Here is a 19373-nt window from a genome sequence, read left to right as displayed (position 1 = left end):
AATATTACTTCATCCGTCCCACTTTAGGAGTCTCAGTTGAGTTCAAAACGAGTTTTAAGAAATATAAAGGAAAGTTGGTGAAAAAAAATAGTGGAATGTGAGTCTACTTTTTTATTTTAGTTTTATAATAAAATATAAGTGGAAATAAGTTAGTGGAATGTGGAGCCTAATATCATTTGTAAAGTATTCAAACTGGGACTTCTAAAGTGGGACATTAAAAAATGGTAAACCGATATTCCTAAAGTGGACGGAGGGAGTATAATATTGCGGATGAATGGAGTATTAGTTGGCTATTTGCTGTACTACAAGCCATGTTGAGGTCATTTTATAATCTCATCAAACAAGCGACCTTCTCATTTCTTGATCTTCCCTAAAAAAAACAGAAATTTAGAGATCCATCCATGGCAGCAGCTTTCGGAGCTCTAGTTTCTCTTCAAAATAATCTACGCCTTATCTACGATCACCCCAACTATACCTTTGAGTTAGAACAGATTGGATCCCTTTGGGATAGTGTCTGTTTCCTGATCAATTTCATTGAAAGCTACGACGATTCTCATGGATCCAGAAGAGAAACAGCAGAAGCTCTAGAGATGCGAATTTTGCGTGCAGCTCAAGTGGCAGAAGATGTGATCGAAGCACATATGGTGGATCAGATCCGTTGTGGAAAGACGCGATCATCTCGTTTCCTACTGGATCTACAGAAAGTAACCCAAGGAATGGATTACATGAAAAGAAAGGCATTAATCGTGAGTTCGCAAAGTGGATTGTTGGAGCCATCCACAAATTCATCATCATCCACAAAGTCAACGCCTCTTCTCACCTCTTCCATGGTCGGATTTGATGATATCTTACTTCAACTTCTGCATCTGCTCACCAGAGGCCCCTTGAGTCGACGAGTCATCCCCATCGAAGGCATGGGGGGAATCGGTAAGACTACTCTTGCCATAAATGCATTTAAACATCCATATATCGTGCAACACTTTGATGTTTGCCTTTGGGCTACAATATCTCTAGAGTATAGCATTCACAAAATTTTGTCACAACTCTTGTCTTGTGTGAGGGGATCCACTAGTGGAACTGTTGATGAGCTGCGAGAAAGGTTATACAAGAGTTTATTCGGGCTAAGGTACTTGATTGTTCTAGATGATATGTGGAACCTCAAAGCCTGGGATGATATGAATGTGAAATCCCTTTTTCCGGATACAAACAATGGAAGTCGAGTTGTTGTGACTACTAGGAATGCGAATGTAGCCAATCACTTAGGCGATCGTGTTGAAATGGATTTTCTGGATGACGACAATAGTTGGCATCTATTTTGTCAAAATGCATTTGCAGAGCAACAAGGTTGCCCTCATGAGTTGGAGGAGACTGCAAGAAAGATAGTTGCACGGTGCAAAGGACTTCCCCTCGCAATTGTTGTTGTCGGAGGCCATCTCAGGACGTCCCCAACGGCTCTAGCCTACTGGGAGAATGTTGCACAATCAATTTTGTATTCTACGGGGAACGATGAGCATTGCTTGAATGTGTTATCTTTGAGTTATAGATACTTGCCTGCTCGTCTAAAGCCATGTTTCCTACTGCTTGGAGCATTTCCAGAAGATGAAGAGATTTACGCGCAGGATGTTTTTAAACTTTGGATCGCTGAAGGATTTATAGAGCATTTTGATAATCGCATATTGGAAAAGGTTGCAGCGGGTTATTTATGGGATCTTGATATGAGAAATCTCATATTAGTGGATGATTGGGACTATAAGGGAGACGTATATAAATTTAAAGTACATGATCTAGTAAGAGAATTGTGCCTACAAACTGCCAAGAAAGAGGAGTTTTTATCAGTATTTGAAACTTCAGGAGGCATAACTAGAGAGCGTCGGGTTTTAATCAATGGAGAGGTGAATCATGAAACAATAACCTCGAATGCCCCAGTCCGTTGTCTGATATGCAACGAAGGTCGTTACGGTATAAACAATCTGTATGACTTGAAATTGTTGAGAACGTTGAGTAACGTTGCTACGACATTCATAAGTGAGTCTATTTTTCAGCAAGTTAACTTGCGGTATCTTAATGTGAATCTTGTTTATATCCCTCGCCGGTTTCTTTATTATCTTCCCTCATCGATATCATTGCTTTGGAATCTGCAAATATTAACAATTTTTGTACCAAATCAATCAAAAGTAATTGCACCTTATGGGATTTGGGAGATGCTACAGCTTAGGCAGATTGAGGTCGACATGATTTGTCTCATTGATCCTCTTCCTGTGGATAAAGCAAATCGCATGGTTATGAGAAAATTATACACACTTTTGAAAGTGCAGAATTTAAGGCTTAGTGAAGAGGTTTGCAAAAGAATCCCGAATGTGAGAGAACTAGAGTTATCCTATTGTGATGAAGTAAGTTGGAATTACTGTCCCCGTAATCTTGGCTGCCTCCATCATCTGCAATACCTAGAATTGAAGTTCGATGGCAATTCCAAGTGGCGTAAGTTCGCTATGAACCTCACTTTCCCAAGTTCTCTCCTATCGCTGACTTTAATTGGATGTGGTGTTGATTGGGAAGAGTTGACTATGATGGTTGAATCATTGCCCCATCTTGAAAAGCTTACATTGCTACAAAATTCAGTCATTGGATCTGTTTGGACCCCTGTTGAGGGAAAATTCTGTCACTTGAAAAGCTTGACTATTGATGGTTGTGGTGATTTAGTTTGTTGGGATGCAGACAACTCCCATTTTCCAGTCCTCGAAGATCTTCATCTAGAAGATTTGTGTAAACTGGTTGAGTTCCCTTCAGACATAGGAGAAATAGCAACGCTCGAAGATATTGAGTTGAGATTTTGCAGCGCATCTTCCAGCATTTCCGCAATGAGAACATTGGTAGAGCAAGAGGAGCTTGGTAATGAGAGCCTTCGACTTACAATACATTTTCGGGGTGACGAGGAAACAATGGAGAGCTTCAATAACGCGATTCGAGAAGAGGGCCTCACCAGCAGTAGCAATCTGTCTCTGCGTCTCTTCAGTTACAAATAACTTCCATTCATCATCTCAAGGTCTTCTATTCCACTTAACTTTCTTTCGACCTTCATTTCAAATTTATTGTGCCTTAGTTTAATTATAAAATTATTAATATTACTCCATTTGTCCCGAGTTATTTAAGTCGTTGTATTTCATTTCGGTCGTGCCTAGGACCCGTGCTGTTCAATCTCAAGAAATATTATGGAGCAAAGGACAATGATGATTGTGAATGAAGTTGGTGGCCATGAAGGAGTTACTGTTGAGTTCTTGCCTGATCGACTCTCTTCCTCTCTTCCCATTTGCTGCCGCAACGACGCCACAATTTCACCCCGATTGCAAACGGTGGATTGATTGGCCGCGGCCAGAACTTCTGCCCTCTCAAGCAAAAGCACTGGCGATCATTTGACAGTGATTTCACTCTTTGTTTGAATGTTAAGCTTATGTTGAGATGTATGAATTTTCATGTGTTAACTATTGAATGAAATAGTGCTTTCTATGTATTTGGAAAAACTTTTATTTGTTCAATTTAGTAATTCGTTAATCTACGAGAATTAATCTTTTTGTATCATTAATTATTATTTTAGGAAAATCTTATTGTACTCTAAATATCATGAATTATAATTACTTATAGTAATAATAAATAATACTCCCTCCGTCCCAGATTTATAGTCACATTTAGTTATGACACGAGTTTTAAGGAATTGGTGGAGTGTGTAATAAATGAAGTGAGATGGAGAAGTGTGTAATAAATGAAGTGAGATGATGGAGTGTGTAATAAATGAAGTGAGTTGGTTGAAGGTGGGTCCCTTTTTGACTTTTTGGTTTTTTATTTTTGTTTTGGTTTATTTTTGTGTTGATAATGGCATTTGGGTGTAAATTTAGTGAATAATGGGGTAAAATTTTATGTCTAAATATGGAAAATTCTAAATGTGACTATAAATGTGTGACGGACTTTTATGGCAAAATGTGACTATAAAACTGGGACGGAGGGAGTAATTGTTATAATTATAAGGATAATAGTTATAATAACTTACAATTTTATCATTATTTTTATAAATAGAAATTATTTTATTTCTACTTTATTCACTTCTTTCTTAAGACTGAGAGTAATAATAATTTATTTTTTTTAGTAATTACCAAGGGTATCCACCGGCGGATTCAGTGACTCTGAACATTTAATTAAGAATAAACGAGTCTCATACCACTCGACCACACCCCTTGAGTTAACACTTAACAATCATCTTAAATTAGTAGCATATGAAAATTCATCTTGTTGTGCTGGGCTTAAAAACATTGGTAAAGGTGGTCGAATGAGCCTTTAGGAATAACGATGGACTTCATGAGGCCCAACTACATTTTTTGGTTTATTGAATTTCCTTAGATCCAACATAAAATGATTGGGGTGTACATACTCCATTCATCCAAAGTCTTTCTTTCTTCCTTGAAAGTCATATTTTTTCCCCTCCAAAGTCTTAACTTAAAACAATTATTTCAATGGCGATAGTGAAAGATAAGTTTCTAAGTTTGTATTTGTTTTTATAGTATTCAAATGAATCAGTCTATTAAGTTGGGACAAAAAGAGCTGAATAAATTATGATAAAGAGAGTAGGTAGAGTTAGTAGCTGGAAATATGACCTTAAAGCATCTTAGACTTGTGTACCAAAATAAAAACATCTTGGACTTGGTAATGCTGGGTTTAAAAACATTGGTAAAGGTGGTCCAATGAGCCTTTAGGAATAAAGATGGGTCATGAGGCCCAACTTTCATGATGGATAACGATGGACTTACATACCCCATTACTCCACAGTCATAACTTAATATAGTTATTCCAAGTGAAAGATGATTTTTAAGTTTGTAAAGTGATCAAATGAAATCAGTCTATTAAGTTGGCACTATTCAAAATAAAGAGAGTATATTACATAGAAGACACAGAGTATATTACAATATTAGCTGGTAATATGAACTTCAACCATCTTGGACTTGTGAACCAAAAAAAAACACATTATAATAATCAAGAGAAAGGTAGATAACATTTTTTTTTTCTCAAAATCCTACAATACACACCATATTGTGGCATACAAATTTCCTACCACTAGATATATATATACCACAGAATCTCTCAACAACAAACTTTGTGGAAACTATAAACAAAATCCTACTACCCCGTCCCCCAAATTTTGACACGATTTGACCCGGCACGGGTTTTAAGAAATGTAATGAAAAGTGAGTTGAAAAAGTTAGTGGGATGTGGGTCCTACTTTTAAAGTATTAGTTTTATAATAAAATATGAGTAGGATGAGTTAGTGGAATATGAGGTCCACTACCAAAAATGGTAGAAGTGAAGTGTGTCAAATTTTCAGGGACGGACTGAAATGATAAACTGTGTCAAAATTTGAGGGACGGAGGTAGTATTACCCAATAAATTAAGATAACTTACATCAGACCGTAGAACCTGGTCTGGTAACGTGAGCCAAATCATCTGAACCACTTTGATGTACTATTTATTAGCACTAAAAATACCTGCAAGCATACATGGTAGATCTAGTATAGCTAAAGATCAGTAACGGGATATCGAACACGTGGAATAATGTTGCAACTGACTGCCATATACTCCCTCCGTCCCAGATAATTTGACACACTTTGACCCAGCACGGGTTTTAAGAAATGTAATGGAAAGTGAGTTGAAAAAGTTGGTGGGATGTGGGTCCTACTTTTAAAGTATTAGTTTTATAATAAAATGTGAGTACGAATGAGTTAGTGGAATATGGGGTCCACTACCAAAAATGGTAAAAGTGAAGTGAGACAAATTATGTGGGACGACCCGAAATGAAATACTGGGTCGAATTATCTGGGACGGAGGGAGTATTAAGCATCACATACTATCTAGAGACACATAGTTTTTAGTTTGATTTTATAAACTAGACATAAAATAAATAAACAAATAACAAGAAACATAAAAACATATGATACAAAACAGGCTAATGATGTAGAATTTTAGGATCCAAAACACAATCGACCTCCTTGAATTACCGTCTCTAGAGTTATTAAGTCGGTCACTTAACTAGATTAAACTGTTGGGAATTCTTGTATTCATCTAATGAGCGCAGCGGAAATTGCATACAAGAATACAGATCTAGATTCATAATTATATTGCAAGTTGAGCACGTAAAACACAACGAAACTAAATCTTACTTGTTGTGTTGTTTTCTTCTGTGATTGAATCCTGCAAGTTGAATCCACCACTATCGAGGTCCACGTGTAATCCAATCCGATGCAGGAACTATCCCGGTACAATTGCTCCGTAGAAGAATGCTAGGAATTCTCTCTACAAAGCTTTACGTATTTTCTCTCTAATGTTACGCTATTTCTGTTCTTCCACAATGGAGAATAAATAACCATTATATAGATGAAGAGTCACTAGGGTTTCATGATTGTTGGGCTTATGGACTAATATAATTGTAGCCCAACTATAATTAATTAATCCATATTAATCTAATTCTAGCCCATATCCTTTCAATCTCCCACTTGGACTAGCATTAGATATAATACGCAGTTCCAACTTTGTACCCTTGAGCGGATCAAAATACACTTATAGTGTGACCCTTTAGGCCCTCATTATCGACGACGATCTAATCGAAGTCTGCACAAAACTCCTAGACTGCGTTGGCAGCGTAGCTCGATATATGAAGGACGTTTACGTGAATTCGGTAAACAAGCCTCTACATAAAGTTTATAGTAATATCCTTTCATTCACGAACCACCCGATTGAGCCTAAGATTTGCTATGTGTCATCCAAATAGCTCAATCACTTTATCTCATCTTTATTAAATGACTCATTCGATCATATTCAATTACTTTAATCGAATATATCTTTGCATTGGCCAATGACTTAGTGGTCAAGTAATATAGAGAATTTGAATGTTCTCTTGAAATTCTAATCGAGGAATGAATCTCATTCTTGGCTCAACTACCATTTTCATTTATCTTATGATATACCCAACACAGGTCCGTGTCTCTATCCTCCTTTGGGAGGCAAAGCGTTGGACAAGATTAAAGCACACCACTCGACAAACAAAATGTGTAATGACCTCAGATCCAAGGACTATTACATACTTCATGCACTAATAAACTGTAGACACTTAACAAAACAGTTTAATAGTAGGGTATACCAATACTCTCCAAAGTATACCATGTGTCCATCACGAGTATCTGATATCTCATAGTTGTGAGAACAACTATATTCTCGAAGAATGTGATGCAAACCCCATGCTAACCTGTAACATATCATCAATATCCCATTCTTGATGATCATTGGTTAGGGCTATTTTAGAATTATACTATATCATTAATGTCTCACTCCATTAACGACAGTCATAATTCAAGGGAACAGATATTTAGAATAAAGACAAACATTTAAAACAATTATTCTAATAAGAGCACAAAACCCATAGAAAATTAAATTTCATAGAATGTGATCAAGTAATATTGTCTCAACACAAAATGTTTCTAAGACACATAAAACTTTAACTCCCACTGATTCAAAGCCATCTACCAACATGCTTAACACCTAAGCTCTCAAAGTGCTTGTTGTGTTTTGCTATACATAACGGTTTGGTGAAAGGATCAGCCAAATTATCATCAGTGGGTACTCTTTCTAATTTTATGTCGCCTCTTTCAATTATTTCTCTGATCAGATGATATCTTCTGGGAACATGCTTGTTCCTGTTCGTAGCTCTGGGTTCTTTTGCTTGTGCAACAACACCAGTGTTGTCACAGTACAAAGGTATTGCACTACTGGCATTCGGAACGACACCCAGTTCCTTAACGAACTCTAACAAAGCAACAGCTTCTTTGGCAGCTTCAGATGCAGCAATATACTCGGCTTCGGTGGTGGAATCGGCAGTTGTACCTTGTTTGGAACTATTCCAACTCACTGCTCCACCATTGAGGATAAAAACATATCCAGACTGAGACTTATAGTCGTCATGGTCTGTTTGGAAACTAGCATCAGTATACCCAGTAACTGATAACTCTGGTTGTCCACCATAGACTAAGAAATATTCTTTAGTCCTTCTAAGGTACTTAAGAATAGTCTTAACAGTTTTCCAATGTTCCTCACCGGGATTTTGCTGAAATCTGCCTGTCATGCTAAGCGCATAGGCCACATCTGGCCTAGTAGATATCATGGCATACATAATAGATCCTATAGCCGAAGCATATGGGATCCTCTTCATGTTGTCTCTTTCTTTGTCATTAGAAGGACAATCCTTCTTTGACAATACAATGCCATGTCCCATAGGAAGAAAACCTTTCTTAGAATTCTCCATTGAGAAGCGCCTTAACAACTTGTCTATGTAAGTGGATTGTGATAATCCTAACATCCTGTTTGGTCTATCTCGATAGATCTTAATTCCAAGGATATAAGAAGCATCACCCAGATCCTTCATCATAAAGGATCTAGACAACCACTCTTTCACGGATTGCATCATGGAACGATCGCTTCCCATAATCAAGATGTCATCAACATATATGATAAGGTATACGACGTTTCCATTTTCACGTTTACTATAAACACATGGATCCTCTTTGCTTCTGACAAAACCAAACGATTTGATTGTTCTGTCAAAACAAATATTCCAACTCCTGGAAGCTTGCTTAAGTCCATAAATGGACTTCTTTAGCTTGCACACTGCATTCGGCCTTTCTTTCGATACAAAACCTTCAGGCTGTGTCATATAGACATCGCCTTCTAATTCTCCATTGAGAAATGCGGTTTTGACATCCATTTGCCAAATATCAAAATTGTAGTATGCAGCAATTGCAAGTAATATCCTAATGGACTTGATCTTAGCAACTGGCGAGAAGGTTTCATCATAGTCAATGCCTTCGCGCTGACTATAACCCTTTGCCACTAACCTAGCCTTGTAGGTTTGTACTTTGCCATCTGCATCTCTCTTCTTTTTGAAGATCCATTTGCAGCCTATAGGGTAAACCCCATCTGGCAAGTCAATTAGTTCCCAGACTAAGTTGAAGTACATCGAGTCCATTTCAGATATCAAGGCTTCAAGCCACTTCTCTCGATCGGTGTCTGACACCGCCTCGGTATAGGTCTTAGGCTCATCATCATCTAAATCAACTTCATCATCTTGGTTCTCAACCATTAGATTCAGTCTCTCAGGTGGACGACGAGTCCTTCTAGGCCTATTGAGTTGGTTTTGCTCTGGTTCAAGCTGTTCATTCTGTATGTGAGAAGGTTCAGGAATATCCCCATGATTTTCTTGAGGTGGAGGTGATGCAACTATTGCATCATCTTGTCTTTGATGCATCTCATTGTCTTGAGGTGGTCCTTCGAGAGTCTCTCTAAGGTGATGCATCTCATTGTCTTGAGGTGGTCCTTCGAGAGTCTCTCTAAGGTCCTCTCTAAGAGTAATTTCCCCTCCCAATAGATCATCAAAAACTCCCACTGAGTTATTGTTCAAACCATTTGACAATACCTCATCCTCAGTGTTATCTTGTGGTTCTTGAATTTCTTCAAGATCTACAATATTGTGACCTTGTTCCTTTAAGACATAATTGTCTTCAAGAAACGTCACATTTCTAGAGATTATCACCTTGTGATCTCCAGGGTAGTAGAATTCATATCCTTTAGTTTCTTTAGGATATCCCACAAAATAACATTTCTCACTTTTAGTTTCCAATTTATCAGTCATCATTTTCTTAACAAAAGCTGGACAACCCCAGGTCCGGATATGGTTAAGACTTGCTTTCTTGCCACACCATAACTCATATGGTGTTTTCTCGACTGATTTAGAGGGAACCCTATTTAGAATGTAAATAGCCGTTAGTAAGGCATGACCCCATAGGAATAAAGGGAGACTGGCGAAGCTCATCATGGATCGAACCATATCTAATAATGTTCGATTTCTCCTTTCAGATACTCCATTCATTTGAGGTGTACCAGGAGGTGTCCAGTCTGACTGGATTCCATGTGACTTCAAGTAATCAAGAAATTCTCGGCTCAAGTATTCCCCTCCTCGATCTGATCGAAGAGTCTTGATACTTTTCCCAAGTTGTTTCTCAACTTCACACTTAAACTCTTTAAATTTCTCAAAGGCTTCAGATTTATGTTTCATAAGATACACATATCCATACCTTGATAAATCATCAGTAAAAGTTATGAAGTACGAATAACCACCTCTTGCTTGAGTTGGAAACGGTCCACACACATCTGTGTGAATTAACTCTAGCAAATCTTTAGCACGTACCCCTTTCCCGGAAAATGGTTTACTTGTCATTTTTCCTTTGAGACAGAATTCACAAGCTCCATATGATTCTAAATCAAATGAAGTGAGATAGTCTAACTTTCTCAATCTTGCTATTCTTTTCTCATTAATATGACCAAGTCTGCAATGCCAAAGATAAGTTGTATTATTCGTATTACATAGCTTAGGTCTTTTGTTTTGCACATTGAGAATATTTCGTTTGTATTCAAGCATGTATAATCCATTTTCAAGAGTGGCGTTTCCATAAAACAATCCATTAAAAGAAAACGAGCATTTGCTGTTTGCAAAATGGAAGGAAAAACCTTCAATGTCTAACATCGGAATGGAAATAATATTCTTAGAAATAACTGGAACGAAATAACAATTGAACAATTCTAGTCTATGTCCTGAGGGAAGATCCAATCTGTAAGTCCCCACGCATTCGGCAGCAACTCTTGCTCCATTCCCAACACGCAAATCAACTTCCCCAGGCCTCACTTTCCTGCAATCACTTAGACCCTGCACATTATTACAAATGTGTGAGCCACAAGCTGTATCTAATACCCAAGATTGTGAGTTATTCATAGACATATTTATCTCAATGACAAACATACCTGAGCTCCCACTTTCTGCACCTTGTGCCTTGAATTTTGGGCAGTCTCTCTTCCAGTGTCCCTTCTCATGACAGAAAAGACACTCATCCTTTGATAACTTCGACTTCTTCTTAGCCCCTCCACTCTTAGGCTTTAGAACAGCATCCTTAGATGCTTTCTTCTTCTGTTGCTGCTTATTCTTCCCTTTGGAAGACTTCGCAGAAGAGCTCACCATGAGCACAGATTTTACCTTAGTAGTGGAAGACTCATAAGTCTTAAGCATGTTGTGCAACTCTGGCAGCCCAACCTTCGTGTTGTTCATGTTGAAATTCACAATGAAATTCTCAAAACTACTAGGAAGAGACTGCAGAATTAGGTTTGTTGAGACATTTGCGGGGAGCACCGTTCCAATCGATGCTAACCTTTCAATCAAACCAATCATTTTCAGCACATGCTCAGAAACCTTGCCTCCATCATGAAGCTTGCACTTGAAGAGATCGCGAAGTATCTCATACTCCATAGTTTGAGCTTGTGAAGCATACAAACTCTCCAAGTGTTTCACCATCTCATATGGAAGCATGTGCTCATGTTGTCTTTGAAGTTCCAAACTCATGGATGACAGCATGATGCACTGAGCATCATTTGCATTTTCAACATGTTTCTCATGAGCAGCTGCGTCAAACGTAGCAAACTCAGAAGATTCCTTACTGGGAACGACACCAATTGGTTTGTCCAAGACATAATCAATTTTGTCATGCCTTAGCACCAAGCGCAAACAACGGAGCCAATCCGTGAAATTTGACCCAGTCAATTTGTGTGTTTCCATCAAACACTTGTAGGTCAAGTTTGACATTTTATCTGAACAGAAAAATACAATGAAAAGTAAATTAGAAAAGCATATAAAGATCACATTCGTATCTCTAATCAAACAAGGGTTTATTTTGTATTGATTAGCTCCCACTAATTTTAACATATATTATGTCCCCCAAACATAAAATACGAATTTATATCAAATATAAATTTTAGTGGTCCAAGATCCAAGTCCATATCATCGCAGCCCCTGCTTTGGCTGATCACTACAATAATATTACAAGGTAGGCCTCTAAGCCAATTGCAACAACTATTTTGCAATTCTTGGTTTATTAATCTAATTAATATGCATCCATAAACTATTTAGGTCGCTTTGGCTTTACTAAACAATTTAAGCAAGTCAACCCCATCACACGATGCTAACTATGCATCTATGAATGAACCTAGGCCTTGTGGATTTAGAGTAAACGCTTTGGCGTAAAACTCGTGGTCAAAAAGGCTAGAAAAATCAAACAATTGTGATGGACGATGCGTTTGTTTCAAAACAAGACTTATATTTTATGGGGAAAAAGTGTGATACTAGTTATGTGAATATAATATCCAATATTAAATTTCAAACAATTACTGGGCGCCGCCTACCCAGACATAGTATAACACGGACTACAAATACTGGGCGCCGCCTACCCAGACATAGTATAACACGGACTACACATACTGGGCGCCGCCTACCCAGACATAGTATAACACGGTCTCTAACTACTATAGTTACAATAAATAAGCATAAATCAAATAGCATGCTTATCAAATAAGACATCAAATAATGCTCAACAAATAAAATCAAATTTTTATTCTCAAATTAAATGTGGATTAATCGATTATATTAACTCCAAATTAATATAATTGCATATTTAATATTAATTCTAAATTAATAAAACTATACAATAATTTATTAATCTAATTAATAAACTATGTTTCTGTAACAGGTTTTATATAATTAGTCTAATTAATTATATGTCTCTGTCATTTTAATTATCCGAAATAATTACTCACAAAACCAACTTGCTTGGAAAAACTATAAACTTTGAATCAAATTTTAATACTGAAAATTTTTTGAAACATAATAAAGTTTCCTTTTGACAGAATATAATTTTCTTTGGAAATACTTAGGAATCAAGAAACAAATCTCAATTCTAATAAACAATGTTTTCCATAATATCCTATCATGTTCGAAACGAGAAAGGAGAAATCTAATTCCATGATTTGATTTTGCAAAACTCAAGTAATTTTCATCATGTACTTGTTCAAAACTTAAATGAAATCAAATTTCATTATGAAACTCCAAAAGTTTTCGGATCGTAGATTTCCAGAAACGAAATAAGAAATTTAATTTCTCATTCCAACACAATTATGTAATTAATCCACAAGTAATTAGCAAATACAAAATTAATTATGAATCGAGCCCCGGGCTCTGATACCACTGTTGGGTCTCGGTGGCGCACACCCGAACTCCACATTAGTATGATATTGTCCGCTTTGGGCAAAGCCCTCACGGTTTTGCTCTTGGGGATCTCCCCAAAAGGCCTCATACTAATGGAGTAGGGGTAGCCCATTTATACACTTGCAAGTCTTGTTCATTCTCCGATGTGGGATATGGTTTGCTCCCTTTCAATCCCCCCCTCAAACCAAGACCACCAGACCACAGACCACATGTCTACCCCATGTTACAGGTCACCAGGTCACCACAGGTCTTGGTCGAGCTCGTCACATCGGAGAACTTGCAAGCGCAACCACCGAACCCCGAGCGACACAGGCCCAGCCCTGAACCAGGGCTCTGATACCACTGTTGGGAATTCTTGTATTCATCTAATGAGCGCAGCGGAAATTGCATACAAGAATACAGATCTAGATTCATAATTATATTGCAAGTTGAGCACGTAAAACACAACGAAACTAAATCTTACTTGTTGTGTTGTTTTCTTCTGTGATTGAATCCTGCAAGTTGAATCCACCACTATCGAGGTCCACGTGTAATCCAATCCGATGCAGGAACTATCCCGGTACAATTGCTCCGTAGAAGAATGCTAGGAATTCTCTCTACAAAGCTTTACGTATTTTCTCTCTAATGTTACGCTATTTCTGTTCTTCCACAATGGAGAATAAATAACCATTATATAGATGAAGAGTCACTAGGGTTTCATGATTGTTGGGCTTATGGACTAATATAATTGTAGCCCAACTATAATTAATTAATCCATATTAATCTAATTCTAGCCCATATCCTTTCATAAACCCCCTCCCGAGGTGAGAAATCTGTAGATTAGATGTAATAATTGAAGTCCCCTTCTAATTCTTAGACCTAACTCCTAAAAGATCGTTAAAACCAATGACCTCACGTGAAACCTCAACTCTCCCGAGTTCTATTGAATTAAAGTGTGAGTTATCCCTTTTCCAAGTCAACTATTTCATCTCTCGAGTACTCTAATCAACTCTAATATGTATTCAAGAGGTATCTAATCAATTGAATATAGGAGGCATAAGGATAAACAAATAACTGCAAGAGCTAACAAGGAAAATCAATTTAATATCTTCACCAAAAAATCCATAAAAGTTGTTCTACTCATAGACAAGTAAAAACTACAAATAAAGTACAAGACATGAAAGAAATAGATGAAACAAAAGGTTGAATCTCCAATCTCCAGTCTTCTCTTGCCTGGATCTGCAGAGCTCCGCTCCAATGGAAGATGGATCGTTATGTGTGGAATATGAGATGGATGGATGGATGAAAGTGTAGAGAGGGGGAAGCATTGGAGACTCCGAGATCGAGAATATAAATTAGGTTAAGAGGTATTTATAGGGTGGGAAAAGGTTTAGCTTGATAAATTTCGTGGCCTACAAGAAATAGAAGAGATTTGGCTTCCCAATATAATAATTTCTTTTCTTCCATGAATTTCCGCCTAAATTTCCGCCAGCTTTGACTGCACTGTGCAACGTTCGTAGAATAGACATAACTTTCTCCACAGAACTCCAATTGAGACGTGCGATATATCCACACGAAGCTCTTTCGAAGAGGAAGATAATGGTATGCATAAATCACTGATTGGACTCCAAATCTGATGGCAGAATGGGCTCGAACAGAGGCTGTTGCACCTTGGCCTTTTTGCACCTTTTTTCTATCTTTTTCTATCATTTATTAACAAACACATCAAAAATACCAAATGTATAACATATGCAATTTAAGAACATAATTTGCACGATTGACATTTAAAACGAGTCAAATCTAATCCTTAAATACATGCAAAATCCGTGTTTGTCACACTTCGGCCGTCTTCTCCGTACTCAAGCTAAATGCTACGTAAGACCTGAACACGCCATCCATATTGGGAGTCTCCTTCAGTTCCCGGCAGGCAACGTCCAGCGTTGTCGACTGGAAAAAGCGGTAGTACTTCTTCGTGTAGAAGTATATAAAGAGGAGGCTCAAAATAGGAAGTGGGATCAGAACCGGAGTGTAGACGAACTCTTTGCACCAAAGTAGCCCACCATCATGGCTTGATACAAGAGCAACGATATTGCTACGAGGTTGTACATGTGGGGCCACATCCGGCCGTAAGTCTGGTACCAAGGCACGTAAATTTCTTTTGTAAAACTAACATTTGTTCTATTATCACTTGATTTATTCGATTTGTGTAGTATGATGTTGATTACCTCCCAAATAAATAATCTTTTAACGTTTTTACTATGCAAAATGTAGTTAGGGTAAATATCTGGCTATTGATAAAGTTCCTTTCATAAGAGTAAAAGTTCCAAATTTTTTATTTCTGAATTTGTTTTAGTAGCGTAAATTATAAAACATGGCCTTAAAATAAAATTTTGGGTTTGTCACGCTATGATTAAATAAATAATCTTAATATAATAAATAAGGAATTAATCGCCTTAGTTAGAATCGAGTTGACAAATAATCAATATTTATCTAATTAGCCAGAGTGCAACCACAACGCAAATTTGAAATGTATCAATATCGCAAAGAAGAGCACATTTTTGGTAAATACTTCGAATTATAAGTAGTTTATGTAGTACTACTATTTCTTGGATAGTAATCATATCGAAATATAAGATCTCGTTTATTTTGTTTGTTTAATTTCCCAAAGCTAATCTAAAGCTACTCTCCATGTCTCGATAATGAAATTATCCATAATCAAAACGCACAAAATCAGATACTTACCAAAATATTTAGGCTGAAGCAACCCTATATAACTTATCAACCTCTCGCCTCATTACTCATACTTCTCTAAACACCAAATTCTCCAGCTCACAAATTTCTCCCGAAGATCAAAGGCGATGGATGCGACACAGACAGAGACACGCGCTCTTGAATCGGAAACAATTTTATGGTGGCCATGGAGCATGGAGGAATACGAAACGACAGCGACGAGGTTTAATGAATTAGCCCAATATGAAGGAACTACCGTTGAGATCTTGCCCTTTGAAGCCACCCCTCCTCCCGGCTTCTCTTCCTTTCTTCCCAATTGCTACGGTTTGCATATCCGCGTCTGGACTGTAACCAACACCGACGACCACGTGGATTCGCCCGAAGACGACGTCCTTTCCAGTTTCAAGACACGTTGCTGCGACGAAACCGACCAAGATGAAGAAGAAGTTTGTTGCATATGTCTAGACGATCTGTACCGAGAATTGGTGACTAGTTTGGATTGCGGGCACAAGTTCCATCCGGACTGCATACGGAGGTGGCTCGTCCGCGGCAAGAACTTCTGCCCCCTCTGCAAAGCCACAGCAATCAAGGAGCCACTTCACTTAATGCTAGATTCTCTTAGTATCAATTGACGAACTAGTTATAATAGCAACTTTTTTTTTTTTTTTTTTGTTTTAATTTGGGAACTGTTATTGCTAATGTAATAGTAATTCTTTGAACTAAACGATTTAATCTTATTGTTTCATCGATTCTTGGATTTGTTGAGAGATGTATTAATACAATTATATGCGCTTCGATCAAAGTCATGATTTTATCCAACAATGCATATGTTTGATACTCTATATATTAATCAAATTATGTAAAAAAAGAATGAGGAAAAATATAAAGGATCCTTACCACGTCTCTTTTGCTTAAATTTTCAATGTCAAAATCCTAGCTCTCCGTTATTCTTGAGTATATTTTCATAGAATTTCTATGTTTGATGGAATTGAAAAGTAGTTTAATTTTTGAATAAATATAATTATTAAAAATAAAACATAAAACACTATGTAGTTATAATTTGTTTTAGTAGAATAAATACTACTATGGCATTATGGCCTTAAGATAAGTTGACGGTTTGATTAAATTGATCTTGATATAATAAATAGGTAAAATTATATCGACTTTGACATTAACAAATCCAAATCCAAACCCAAACCCAAACCCAACTAAACAACATAGCATCATCTACCATGTCAATAATAGTGGAGACGCCAATTATCCCAAAAGGTCAAAATTGAGTAAAAGACGCCACTTAGTAACAAAAATTTAGTACGAATTTAATAGAAAACACTTTCAGTTATGGTAATGTCAATGATTTAGTTATATGCAATCTTTTCGATCGACACATATCCTCTCTCTCCTTGACTTGGCTATTGTAAATTTCCTTCCATATTAAAAAAGTTTCAATTTTTTATTCCAAAATTTGTTTTGTAAGATATGGCCTTCAATTAAATTGTCACACTTGAATAAATTATTCTTAATATTATTATAAATAAGGAAAGTATCTCCATTAGATAGAATCTACCTGAAAAATCAAATTTCAATTTCAATTATCGAAACAAAAGTTACTTTCCATGTGAGTCTCAGTAATTAAAATTTCCATAATGAAACACAAAATCAGATATTTTTCCCAAAATATTAATTTGAGCTAAAGAAAGCTTATATTATCTTCAAAGCTCACGCCATTTGTCACACTTCTCAAAACCCTAAAGCTTCTCTTTCTCTATCAAATTTCATACCAAAACCAATGGCGATGGAACAGACATATACTCTTGAGGTTGAGCCGGTGGCGATTTTACGGTGGCCAGTGGGCGTGGAGGAGTTAGAGGAGTATGCGACGATGATGTACGGTTGGGATCAAGCAGCGGCACATGATGGAGTTACTCTTAAGGTCTTGCACTTTCAAGGCTACGACGTCGTGGTCAGGGTCTGGTCGCCTCAATCCGGCGGCCACGTGGATTCGTCCGAAGACGACGTTCTCTCCTGTTTCAGGACACGTCGCTGCGACGACACGAATCAAGATGAAGAAGAAGTTTGTTGCATATGTCTCGATGATCTGTACCGGGGATCGGTGACTACATTGGATTGCCGCCACGAATTTCATCCCGACTGCATACGGCGGTGGCTCGTCTGCGGCGAAAACTTCTGCCCCCTCTGTAAAGTTCCGGCGTTTAAGTGATTTTGATTCTCTCTTAGTTTGAATGTCTTTCTTTTGTTGAAATGTATGGATTTCCATTCAATGTGTAATTACTACTATTGACAATTAATGAAATAGCCTTTTTCCATTTATTGGTTGCTAACAAGTTATAAATTTTATGCATCACATTATTTTTTAAAATTAAATAACAAATTTAATTGTTATAAATTTATAATATCTATTTTTATATAAAAATTAACATTATGTAACTAGTAAAATGTAAAATTAATAAGGACATTCATATTTATACATAAAATTTAAATATGATACTAATATAACTTAATTAAGAAATATAGAAGCCAAAATAACTTAAAAGACAAAGAATTAATTCTAGTCAGACTGTATTTCATACGTGGTTTAGCATTGCGCGACTTCATTGAAATATAGCCGGGTATTTGGGTGGGTTGAAATATAATTATTTTCTGAATTTGGCAAACTTTTAATGGTCGATATGGAGTATAATTCTTTGAACTAAACGAATTAATTTTATTGTATCGTTATTTGTTGTTTCATCAATTCTTAAATCTGTTAACATATTATTCTTCCTCAAAGGCCCAACTATATTATTCTTCCTCAATGCTATTATTTCATTTCCGTTTCTATTATTCCAATTATTCTACCTTTTTCATTTTCCACTTTATTCTCTCTTTATTTAACTCACCTAACACAATTTTTCTTAATCTCTGTGCTGAAAAGAAATGCATCCATAACTATGGAACGGAAGGAGTACTTATAGTGAAAGAAACAAAAAAAATGAATACGATCCACTTCACTCTTTTATTTAGAATAGAGTGGAATTGAATAGTTAGGATTACGAAATGGATTTCTAAAGTGGAATACGAAGTTTAATAATTCTTCTTCACCCACGTTTTGTAGGGGTGGGAATTGTTGCAGTTAACGTATTGGTAGGTAGTACTGCCGTTAATGTTTTAAAAACCGGACAGGTATGTAACCCGACGGAGTTACTGGTGTTGGGAAATAAACACGGGCAATCACGAATATAAAAGGAGAATGAACACAACGAATTGATTACCCAGTTCGATACAAAGTGTATCTACGTCTGGGGGCGATGCCAAGCCAGGGATTTCACTATAAAATTTCAGGATGATTTTACAATGAGGGGACACCTCTATTTATAAGCAAAATAGAGAACCCTAATTCTAGTCAAAATAGGAAACATATTCCATAAGGAAATATCTTCTATGGAATAAATCTATCACAAGGAAATATACTTCTAGGAAACAAATCCTAAAT

General features: G+C 36.9%; 2 protein-coding genes and 1 pseudogene across 2 annotated transcripts; 1 reads left to right on the top strand and 2 right to left on the bottom strand.

Moving 5' to 3' along the window:
- The first annotated feature begins 331 nt into the window (after positions 1–331).
- LOC125192256 (putative late blight resistance protein homolog R1B-16) lies at positions 332–3508 on the top strand. Its single transcript, XM_089069936.1, has 2 exons — positions 332–3043; positions 3180–3508. The coding sequence occupies exon 1, from the start codon at positions 402–404 to the stop codon at positions 3021–3023; it is 2622 nt and encodes an 873-aa protein (XP_088926062.1). The 5' UTR covers positions 332–401; the 3' UTR covers positions 3024–3043; positions 3180–3508.
- Positions 3509–7546: 4038 nt separating this feature from the next.
- On the bottom strand, positions 7547–8242 carry LOC148929493 (secreted RxLR effector protein 161 pseudogene; annotated as a pseudogene).
- A 223-nt stretch (positions 8243–8465) lies between these two features.
- LOC148929492 (uncharacterized) lies at positions 8466–10971 on the bottom strand. The gene is made up of 5 exons (XM_089056867.1): positions 10885–10971; positions 10662–10789; positions 9786–10412; positions 9002–9692; positions 8466–8507 (listed from the first exon to the last, which is right to left on the bottom strand). Exons 1-5 carry the CDS (start codon positions 10969–10971, stop codon positions 8466–8468), a joined length of 1575 nt encoding a protein of 524 aa, XP_088912993.1.
- Positions 10972–19373: the final 8402 nt, after the last annotated feature.

The sequence above is a fragment of the Salvia hispanica genome, chromosome 4 (genome assembly GCF_029641045.1).
Source record: "Salvia hispanica isolate PSC_SH4W2 chromosome 4, Shi_PSC_v1, whole genome shotgun sequence".
In the NCBI taxonomy this organism is placed as follows: Eukaryota; Viridiplantae; Streptophyta; class Magnoliopsida; order Lamiales; family Lamiaceae; genus Salvia; species Salvia hispanica.
This window is presented reverse-complemented; position numbering and strand designations above follow the sequence as displayed.